Source organism: Ailuropoda melanoleuca, chromosome 13 (assembly GCF_002007445.2).
Source record: "Ailuropoda melanoleuca isolate Jingjing chromosome 13, ASM200744v2, whole genome shotgun sequence".
NCBI lineage: Eukaryota > Metazoa > Chordata > Mammalia > Carnivora > Ursidae > Ailuropoda > Ailuropoda melanoleuca.
The window spans coordinates 22,664,465-22,675,414 of record NC_048230.1 but is presented as its reverse complement, the minus strand read 5'-3'; the positions used below and the strand labels follow the sequence as shown (position 1 = coordinate 22,675,414).

General features: G+C 52.7%; 1 protein-coding gene across 9 annotated transcripts; it reads left to right on the top strand.

Annotated features, from left to right (window-relative positions):
• The first annotated feature begins 445 nt into the window (after positions 1-445).
• SNX11 (sorting nexin 11) lies at positions 446-9,514 on the top strand. Of its 9 annotated transcripts, XM_019797107.2 has the most exons (10): positions 447-726; positions 2,787-2,846; positions 3,126-3,250; positions 3,447-3,519; positions 3,812-3,866; positions 4,307-4,393; positions 4,696-4,796; positions 6,707-6,802; positions 7,032-7,244; positions 7,959-9,514. In XM_019797107.2, exons 5-10 carry the CDS (start codon positions 3,825-3,827, stop codon positions 8,227-8,229), a joined length of 810 nt encoding a protein of 269 aa, XP_019652666.1. In that variant the 5' UTR covers positions 447-726; positions 2,787-2,846; positions 3,126-3,250; positions 3,447-3,519; positions 3,812-3,824; the 3' UTR covers positions 8,230-9,514. The 9 variants fall into 9 exon arrangements, with proteins under 9 accessions (XP_011220117.1, XP_019652666.1, XP_019652668.1 ...); XM_019797109.2 differs by lacking the exon at positions 2,787-2,846; XM_019797108.2 differs by lacking the exon at positions 3,126-3,250.
• Positions 9,515-10,950: the final 1,436 nt, after the last annotated feature.

Below are 10,950 nucleotides of genomic sequence, written 5' to 3'. Positions count from 1 at the left end.
AGACTTTTCAACAACATAAAAATCATCATATTCAACGTATTTTCTTTTCCCTAAGTGGCTGCACAATCCTTCTTTGGACTTGTTTCCGCGAGTGAACCCGGTGTTTGCTGGGCCATCTCAGTTCGCTTTTCGCCGTGACAGTCTGTGGTTTTTGGGACGCCTTCGATAACTCCGCGGGGGAACTGCAACCCACGGGGTTCAAATGGGGAAGCTCTCGGGACTTTGCGAAGCTCCAGGAATGTGGGGGTCTTCTTCCCCGATCCTCCCACCATCCGGACGGCCCTCGGCCAGACAGAAATATCGGAGACAGCCTCTTCACACCTCTCGGCGCCGGGGACCCTCCTTTGGACCTTTAATAACGCTCCCTGGGCCTGATTGGCTGGGCCTGACAACGATGGGCGGGACACGGCTCCGGATTGGCCGTCAGAGCCTATTCTCCGCTCCTCACCCGCATCCACCCTCCAGTGTCCCAAGTGAGTCTTAGGGGATCCGGACTCCGGCCTGGGCCGGGCGGGGCCGAGCGCACCGCCTCGGGAGCCGGGATCGCCACTGAGCACTCGGGCCTGCAGGGGCGGGGCGTCCTGGATACCCGGGATTGGGGTTGCCGGGAGCCCTCTCCCGTCGTGCACCGGGACACCGGCCACTCACCCGGAAGGAGAAGCCGAGACTCTGGCTATATGGTGCGGCGCTGGCGGTGTAGCTGTGGGGAGTGGGTGCTGCTCTCAGGTGAGGGGTCGTGGGCGGGGCCGCGGGGAGTGGGTGCTGCTCTCAAGCGCGGCTTGAGCGTCAGTGGTGGCGTTTGGGGGTGGGGATCTCACTTGACATCTCAGGGAAGAGGCTGTCTCACCTCCCGGGATGGAGGCGGGTGCTTGCTCCGGATCCAAGGAAGGAAACCCGGCTTTTTCATTTGTTTTTTTAAAGTAGAAAGCATCTTTCTTTTCCACTTCCTAAGCTTAATGGTCAAAGGAGAAGAAGGGTCGTGGGACCCTTCTGCTCCCAGTTCGTGAAGAATGGAGGTGGAGTGGCCAGAGTTTGGCGACATTTACCGAAACGGCTAGGGCTAGGAGTAATGACAAGTATTTCACGGGACAGAGGCGGGCTCTTGCGGTAGACTGTGGTCGCCTTTGTGATTTACCTTCCAAGTGTAAGGAGTGGCGAGTTACAGACGGACAGAAGCGTGGAGCAGAGTTGCTTGGCTGGGAACATACAGAACTTGGTCAGAAAAGGAAGCATCCTCTACCACCTGTGGGTGTTTGGGAAGGAGAGCTTTTTGAGTTGCCATCGGACTCCAAGAGCTCAAGAATGAGTAAGAAGGAAGAGGAGGCTTGGTGGCTCAATAGACTTTTCTCACCTGATTTGTTTTTTGACCTGTCTTTTGAAGTAGTTTAAATGCTGGTGCGAAAGCCTGAATTGCTGCCTTGAATTGTTAGGACACAGGAAAACTTTACAAGGAATCTGCTTTGTCAAAAGCAAACAACTGGGTTCTTCCCAGAGAGATCAGTGGTGGTACAGGTGGGAAAAGTAAAGGAAGCTTCAGATGTGATCGAAAAGACCCAGGAAATGCAGTTAGTGCAGAGAGAGATGCGTACATAGCCGAGGATCGCTGACTTACCCTTATTTGCATGACGCGGATCCATCTCCCAGATCATGAGCTAACATTAGGAACTTCCTTCTTCCCCACCACGGGCAGAAGTGAGCTTCATTTCCTCCTGAGGAGTGGCATCTATGTGGAGGAAGCTGATGGAGAATGGTAATTGCTAGAAATTATGACTTGGAGTCTAGGTTTTTGTATTTGTCCCAGTGTCCGGTGTTTTTAAGGGAAAGTTACAATGGAAACTTTGTTAGTGCCTTCTAAACTTAGATTTAAGTGTACAGCCTCTTGGGGGGAGGTGCTAGGGTTTTGTTTTGTTTTTTTTAAGCCAGTTTATAGCTATTTGTGTCTAAGTGGTTTTAGCCCCAAAGGAAAGGAGAGGAACTTGTGCAGGAGGGAGTTCAGGGCCCTAGACACACTCTTCTTGAGCCAGAGAATCATGGCCTCTTAGTCACTAAATTATGGTCCTGAATTTGGCAAACCTTTCAAGGCACGGGAGATGTGCGAGCGCCCCTGAGTGTGTGGACGACTGTGACTTCCTTGTCATCTTGCCAATCGTTACTTTTGTGAAAAGACACGTCAGAATATTCAACTCTCTGTTCCTGTGTTGGCAATTTACCAAATGCCTGAAAAGAGAAGAGAAAAAAATTTTTAAAAAAAATCTGAGGTGGTTAATTGTTCATGAGTTGGCCTGTTCTTTTCGGTCATAGCCGTTCGATTGCTTACATCGGGGAGGTTGCACGTTGGTTGTTAAGGAATTGGAATTGCCCTTTGTGATGGTGCCTGCATCAGATGAAAAATCAGATTGTCGGCGGAAGTGCAAACATGGCATTGCTGCCGCAGAACCTCTGCTTTGCTCAACGGTGTGGCCCAGTCCCGTCATCCCCCAGGCAGTTTGGTCTGTGTGTGCGGTGGCTAAAAGTGGAGAGATCTTCTGGTGTACTGGAAAGAATTGGGAAAGCTGTTTGCTCTGCTAATTTTGTGGTGTAAATGAGTTCCCCTTCTCTTGAAACGTTAGCCTTGTGTTAGCAAAACATAAAATAGAAGGGAACTCATTACACACTGTTCTAATGGCAAGGCAGAACTAATAAGAGAATGTGTTTAAAATTAATTGTAGGACTGTAAAAATGAGTGGGTGTGTGAATGGGCATGGGGGGAGGAGAGGGGGAGCTTCGAGATAGTCTTGTTTTCCCAGGAGCCAGCCTGGATCATTTGTTGGCAGTACATATTGGCTGAAGTCAGTTTTCATTTCAAGGTAAATTGGAAAGGGAAATTAAACCTTATTGTTCCGCTCTTAAGAGAGGAAAAGGGGGTGGAGGCGGCAGCCAGGGTGGATGCTGTTGGAGTGGTTCTAGGAGTAGCAAGATTAGTGCTGTATTTTAACAGAAGGTGACATCATGAGCCCCTTTGGACTGGAGTAACCCTGTGCTGGAGGCTTCATGGTCCCCTTGTTGGAGTGGGCGATGTCGCTGCACACGTAAATGGCCACATTGGGGGAAATCAGAGGCTTAGGCTTTAATGAATCTTTACAAAGGAGCGGAAAACATCCCGAGCCGACCCGTGCAGCTGTGGGGTGCTTGGGCAGAGGTACAAGCCGGATAGCGTGTCGAGAGAGGAAATGATTGGAACCATTGGCGGGGGTTCCGGAGAACAGATTAGGTAAGGGAAGGTCGCCACCGGGCAGCCCACTCGGGTGCTCCCAGAGCTCTCCAGCTCGTGATTTACCTCTGGGTAGGCCACTGGTTCCCAAGACAGAGACTTCGGGGCATGGGTGTTGGTGGGGCTTGGTGGGCTCTGAACCGCCAGGAGGGGGCGGTGTCAGGCTCACTTGCAGAGGCGTGTTGTGTGCCCACAGGACCGCTGCTCTCACCTGCCGTCCTCACGCACAAAGGTTTGACGGCCAGACTCACCTGTGCTGGCTGCCTGAGGTGAACGCTGCCCAGACCCGAACATGCTTTGGCTAGAGGGGGCGTGGTTAAGGGTCCTAGCTGTGGTCTGCGAAGGGAGGCANCCACCTCATACCCGGCTCTAGGAAAGAGATTTGGGTTGGGGGGGGGGGGGGGGGATTTTTTTGCTTCCTCTTAAGTTTTACCCAAAAACAAAAGAAAAGCTGTCTGGGTTTTCCCGGGGGGTAGTCAATGAAAATTTTTCTTGGCGAAGAGTGATAAGAATAGAAGCATGCGAACCATGATTGTTCCCCTGTCCTCTGTCCCCCATCAGATGTTTTCTTCCAATGGGCTTTTGGTGTAGGATGTTGGAGAACCAAGAGCAGGAGGTAAGCGTGTGGTCCCCAGGAAACAGGTGGGTGAAAGTTTGGTGGGATTTGGGGAAATATGCCAGTCATTGCTCCGTGGTATTCTAATGACAGTGATACCTGGGGGCTTCTGATGAGCTCAAAACAAGGGCAGGAGAAGGAAATCTGTAGTAAAGCCATTCCTGGGAACTAAGGTTCCATTTTGACTAACCTCTCCATTTGTTGGAATGCAGCTGAATGGCAGATTCATGAGGGCAAGGATTTTTGTCCCTTGTTCATGTTCTGCCCCCAGTGCCTCAGAACAGTGCCTGACACACAGCGGGTGGTCACTAAATATTTGTTGAATTGAACGCATACGTGAATGAAAGTTGGTGCTGACTGGAAAAATCTGGCAACCTGTGTTGTCAGAGCTGCCTGCCGGGTGGCTGAGCTGAAGCTGAACGAGCCTTTCTTACCTCCAGGAGGCGATCACCGTGCGTGTTCAGGACCCCCGCGTGCAGAATGAGGGCTCCTGGAACTCTTATGTGGATTATAAGATATTTCTCCACGTAAGTGCATCGGACTTCCGTGCTGGGGGCAACAGCCTCCGGGGTGAGGGCGAGTCCTGAGGCGGAACCTGTTTGTGGGTGTTCTGAGAGTCCTGAGACCGAAGAAAAGGAGGGAGGAGAGGAATGAGCTTGGGGACTGCCAGACGGTTGCTCTCAGGCTGCCTGCTGGCCCCCCGCTCTAGTCGGAGCCCCTGCTCAGACTGTGGCCTGGTGGCTTGGATCCTCTGTGAGTGTGATGATGGGAAGTAAACCTGGTTTTTTTCTACTTGGTTTTTTTCTTTTGCACATACTTCCTCCCGTAGACCAACAGCAAGGCCTTTACTGCCAAGACGTCCTGTGTGCGTCGCCGCTACCGTGAGTTCGTGTGGCTGAGAAAGCAGCTACAGAAAAATGCTGGTTTGGTGTGAGTTTGCTTCCGCTTCTTTCTTGGGTTTGAGACTTGCTTTTTGGCGTGTGCAAGAGAACCAGAGTTTACAATAAAGAAAACTGGGCAACATGTCAGGCACTTAGGAAATTGAGCAATGTGTTCTTAAATTATGTTTTCAAGTCGGTGTAAAAAGTAAAGATGGAGTTCTAGTATTTTGACCTCACAAAGTCATACAAATATCAAAAATATTTTTCTTTTTTTATATGCATATTCATCTAGGGCTGCACAAAGGTACTGCTGGCATTTTATATGTGCATATCACTTGTGATCAGAAACTTGTTAGCACCTGGACTTATGTGACCGGTGGTATTCCTGTCCATTTGACATGTTAAAAAAATGTTAATTGTTTTTCTTTTTTGTGCGGAGACCTTTTCCCAGAGACATGACAGACTGAAAGCCTTAGGAAAAGCAGTATTGTTCACTCCTCGTTTACACCACCTCAAATAAGCCCTAAAGTAGAGACAATGTAGAACAGTGATCCATTGCAGGACAATCACTGACGGGTGGCCTGTGGGTGACGTGGCCAGTTAGTTAACCTGTGGGACTGATGAGGCCGCTGTCGTGGGTCAGGCCCTCACAGCCAGGTGGAACTTCTGACAGATCCTGCATTCTCTTACCTGGCCTGTTGTTTTTGTTCGTTTGTTTCATTTTGCTTTTTTAGAGAGAGATTGTGAGCTGGAGGGGAGAGGCAGAGGGAGGGAGAGAGAGAGAGAGAGAGAGAGAGAATCCCAAACAGGCTCCATGCTCAGTGCAGAGCTGGGTATGGGGCTTGATCTCACAACCCTGAGACCATGACCCCAGCTGAAATCAAGAGTCGGATGCTTAACTGACTGAGCCACCCAGGCGTCCCTGGCCTGTTTGTTTGTTTGTATGTTTTTTGGGAGAGAGAGAGAGAGAGAGAGGCAGCATGAACAGTGGGGGAGGAACCGAAGCAGAGGGAGAGAGAGAATCTTAAGCAGGCTCCACACTCAGTGCAGAGCTCGAACTGGGGCTCCATCACATGACCCCTGAGATCACGACCTGAGCTGAAATTAAGAGTCAGATGCTTAATCCACCGAGCTGCCCAGGCGTCCCTGGCCTGTTATTTTTTTAAAAAACATGTTCATCATAGAAGCTAGGGAGACTGAAAGAGTCTGTGGCTGCCTTGCTGGAACTCAGCTGCTTTTAGAAAATTCAGAGCACGTGTGGGGCGCCGGGATGACTCAGTGGGTTAAGCATCTGACTCTTGATTTCTGCTCGGGTGGTGATCTCAGGGTTGTGAGACTGAGCCCCGAGTTGGCTCAGCACAGAGTCCACTTGAGATTCTCTCTCCCTCTCCCTCTGCCCCTCCCCCGGCTCGTGCTCTCTAAATAAATAAATAAATAAACGAAATCTTAGGAAAAAAATTCTAAGCACGTGGCCTTCCTGGATTGGAAGAGGTAGTGTTGGTTTACACACAAGGACCCAGCATGCTGCACGCCTCCGTGTCCAAGTTTCTCCGTTTTTAAAATAAGACCTGACGGCGGGAGTGGGTTTATAAACCATGTAGCGTTGCAGTAGTGGGGTTTTGAAGTCGCAGATGTGGTTCAGATTCCAGCTCTGCTGGTTCCTAGCTCTGTGACACTGGGAAAGTAACTCCCTGATTCTATCTCCTCCCTCCTGATGGGGGACATCAATGGGTTTTTCATGGGGTTTTGGGGAGGAGTAAATGAAAGAAGGCTTGTGAAAACTTTAGCATGATGCCTGCCACAGGGTGTGCAGTCAATATTAGCCCCCTCCCCCCCCGCCTTATTAAAAGCTATTTGTTTTGATTCATGCCTCTTTTTAGGGGATTTCCTTGATCAGGGGGTGGAATGACTGTCTTAATGTTACACTTATCTTGGGTGTTCTATTATGTGACCCCACAGGCCTGTACCTGAACTTCCTGGGAAGTCAACCTTCTTTGGCAGCTCAGATGAGTTCATTGAGAAGCGGCGACAAGGTCTGCAGCACTTCCTGGAAAAGTGAGTAGACGGGTGGGCTAGCATCTGCCTCCTGGGTGCGGTCGGGGGTGGGGGAGGGTGCTGGGCAGGATGGCCCCTTCGAACAGACAGGTGTGTTTGTGGTAGATGCCTTTCTTGCACCCCCATGCCTTCAGCGCTCGCTCAAGCCAGAAGCCCTTCGGGGGGTGGGGGGGTGGGGAGGTCAGCTGGTCAGGGTGAGTCTGTGCTCTACCTCCTGTGTTTGCCCCAGGGTCCTGCAGAGTGTGGTCCTCCTGTCAGACAGCCAGTTACACCTCTTTCTGCAAAGCCAGCTCTCGGTGCCCGAGATAGAAGCCTGTGTCCAGGGCCGAAGCCCCATGACCGTTTCTGATGCCATTCTTCACTACGCTATGTCAAACTGTGGCTGGGTACAGGAAGAGAGGCAGGGCTCTTCTCACCTGGCTAAAGGAGACCAGCCGAAGAGGTAACTGGAACTCTCTTTGTGTTGAGGCACTGAGGGCTGGGACTACTGTCACCTGGGCCAGTGAGGTGTCCGCTTGATAGAGGAAGTACTGTCACGGCGTTGTAGGCTCTCAGAAGAGGCCTCGTTCTCCCTGCATGTGGTTCTCTCCTCTCACACGCCAGGGCCTGAGCGTCTGGGTTAACCTGTCCCTGGGTGGCGGGCTCTCCTATTGAAACCTGGGGAAAAGAAGAGAAGGGTCGGTTCTTGATTTCTCTCCCCTCCCTATTTTAAAGTAACAACGTTATTGAGATATAGTTTACATACCATAAAATTCACCCTTGAAATGTACAGTTCAGTAGTTTTTAATTTAGAACCCCAGTTGTTATCACCCCAAAAGAAACCTTGTACCCATCAGCAGTGACACCCCATTTTCCCCAACTCCTAACCCCTGGTGACCACTCATCTTTCTGTGTCTATGGATTGGCCTCTCCTGGACACGTCACACAAGTGGAGTCTTACGTGCGGTCGTTTGTGACGAGCTTCTTTCCCTCAGCTTGTTTTCAGGGTTCCTCCGTACTGTAGTGCCCGTGTCAGCACTTCCTTCCTTCTTATGGCCAAATAACATTCCATCTGTAAGGATGGCTCAACCACCTTTCGTTCGTTTGTTCTGGGCTTATCCACTGATTTTTGTTTATCTGTTCATGCCCTTCTTTTTCCTTTCCCATTCTTTTCCAGTTGCTGCTTTCTTCCAAGATCGGGCAGGAGGAGCTCTCCCTCACCACCTCCCAGGGAAGAAAAGGACCATTTCGAGGTGTGGGCTCCCGTTGTTGACGCTGAAGCTCCTGCCTTGGAAAGCCCCCCTCTCCCCCCCTCCCCCTCACCATCATGCTGTGATTTTGCAAGACCTGACGAGGGAACCTCCGCTCCTCCCGTGAGGAGGGCTGTGGGAGGGGACCGTGCTGTGCCTTTGGACCCTGGGCAGTTAGAAATGGTTTTAGAAAAATGAGCTCTGGCCCGAGCGCTGGGTTCTGCTCCGAGGTGGAGAAGATGCCGGCAAGGAGGCTTGCTGGGGTGGGAGGGGGCACAGGGTAGGTGTTGGGGAGGCTGGGCCACTTAGTGTCTTACGGTCGCCTCTGCTCAGGTTGGTGGCACAGAGGTCAGTCGCCACAACTCCTCAAGCTTCCTCCATAGATTAAACACTGGACGGTTGTAAGTTAGGCATAAGGCCCGTGGGCTTTTGGTTTTGCACAGAAATATGGGGTATATTTGCTCTTCTGGGAGCTGACTCTCTTTAGATGTTTGTTAATGGGCCCGGGAGCATTGCATCAGTTGACTGGTTTGGGGGGACCCACAAGTGACCGCTTTTAAGCTGTCCTGAATACCAACCCGACAGAAATGCTTGTGTTATTTGTATTCCCACTGGCTGGGTTCTTGCTGCAGCCCTTGGCTCTTGGCTCACTTTGTTTCTGGGAGGCTGGCCTCTTGCCTCCCTCCTTTCCTGGCCAGGGTGGGGAATGTTTGTTCTCCCACCTCCTTGCTTTTCCTTCACGAATACCACTGAACGGACCACTGAACCCACCGGTGCTGTGACTCCCTTGGCTGGGGGTTCCCGCCTCTCCCCAGTCCTCAGCCTGGCTGTGAGGGGCCCGAGACCCATGACATCGCTCCTGGGGGGGCCCTGGAAGAGACCCGTGGAAGCCAGAGGAAAGGCAACAGCTCTGGGGGGCTTTGTGTTAGAAAAGGCTGTCCCCGGGCTGTCACCGTCTCCTCTGGCTTAGTAGAGCCGAGATGTGCGGATCTTTTCTGCAGGGTTGGCGTGGGCTCCTTTCTTTTTTGAATCCTTCTAGTCCCTTAGTAACAGCCCCCTGCCCCCAGGGCTTCAGCTCCCACCGTGCCCCTCTGCTGGGCGGCAGGGAGGCCGTCTGTTCGGTCCAATGGGGCGCCAGGGCTTTGTGCCTGTAGAGAGGGCTCTGGGGACGGAGATGAGGACGCCGCGCTCAGACAATGAGGCCTTCTGCCCTCCCGCCGCCGCATTCCTCTCCGCGGAGAGCCCGAGCTGGCGGGAGAGGAGCGCCGGCGGCGCACTGCCTGGCTGTGCACCCGGGCCGCGCGGGGGGCTCCCGGCTCGCGCCCCCCCTGCTCCGGCCGCACCCCCACCCCGCCCCGGCTGTGGGCTCTTTCCCTCCCGCCTCTGCCGTGGGCCTGTCATGGCACCGCCTTCAGAGTCCAGAGGCTTTGGCCTGAAATAAAATCCGAGTATTTAAGAGTGTTGTTGCCGTTTGTGTCTAACAAGCTGCGGCCGAGGGGGAGGGAGCGCGGGCTGGCAGGCGCTCCTTTCATAAATCATGGACTTATCAGCGTGGAAACAGCGGCCGGGCGCCGCGGGCCGCCGCTCTACCGCGTGGGGCGAGCCGCCCGGTGCGGACCGGGGGCGGGGGGGGCGGCGCCCGGATCCGGCCTTGCTCGCCGTCGCGGGCGCGGGCCTCGTTAGGTATAATTTACCTGGTGCCGCTTCCGTCCTCGCAGCCTGTCTGAGGTGCCAGGTGCTGGGAGAGAGAGAAAGTTTGTCAACAGGCAGATGCCGAGCCCTGGCGGGGGCTCCTCCCTCTTTCCTGCCCGCCTCCCCCGGGCCTCTCCTTTAGATGATGCAGCCGAGCAAGGCGAGGGAGAAAACCTACAGAGGCAAATCCAAAATGTCAAAAGAAGTTCATTTAAAAGGGGGGGAAAAAAAACAACTCCATCCACAACCCTCACAAAAACCCGACAGATGCTAAGCTAATGGCATCCGCTCTGCCGATTGGTGGGGATGACTCATGAATATTAATGAGCCCGAGGCTCCAAATGGTGCAGCTGTGAACCCAGCTGTGCCTGAAGCTCTCTGATCTCGAAACTTCCAGACAGGAGCCGGAGGTGGTCTGTGTCAATTCCCTACTCAGCCAAAAAACAGCAAGCCGGGTTGGCCTTCTTCTGTTCGCTCCTTTTCTTCCTGGAGTCGGCGCTCAGCAGCTAGTTGTGCCAGCAGGGTAGGCTGCTGGGACAGCAGGAGCCATTCAAGGACGGATGCGATTTTTCTGACTCCCGGCTTTTTTAATGATCCATTACCAGCAGTGCATACAACAGCAGCTCAGTTAATCTAAGGCCAGGCGCCATCCCCTCCCTGCTTGTGCACCATTGAGTGTATGCCATGGCAGGAGACGTCCTAAGAAGGGAAGAGTTTTTCTAACACAGGACTGGAGTTAGCAGGGAAAAGAGCGAAGCTGAATTTTCCTCCCCCTCCAGGCAGTGCCATTTGCCTCTCACGTTTAGCTCTGTCCCCGTGTGCTAAGGGCCGGCCACCACGGCCGATGACCCCTGTAGGGAAGATGCGGAGCTACTGGGGACAGTGGATGGCTGGGCTGCACTCAGCTTTTGTAGACTGAAAAGTATTTTGTGTTGGGATTTAGGTTCCAGGTGGGTTCGGTGCCTGATGTAGTCACCACCCGACCGCGACTTCTGTGGCCCAAGTCTGGTTGTCTCTTGTTACCCAGGATGAGTGTGCCATGCTCCTGGGTTTCATGTAGTTTGGTGGAAGGGTGCGTGTGTGGGGGGGGGGTAGGTCTTGTTTGCATCATTTTACTTGACCTCAGTGGCCAATGAAGAGGGCAGGTCCAGTACACGACGCTCATCTTCTAGCTCAGGAAACTAAGGGGAGCTGAGCATAGTTTTTTAAAAAGCATGTTTTTATTCA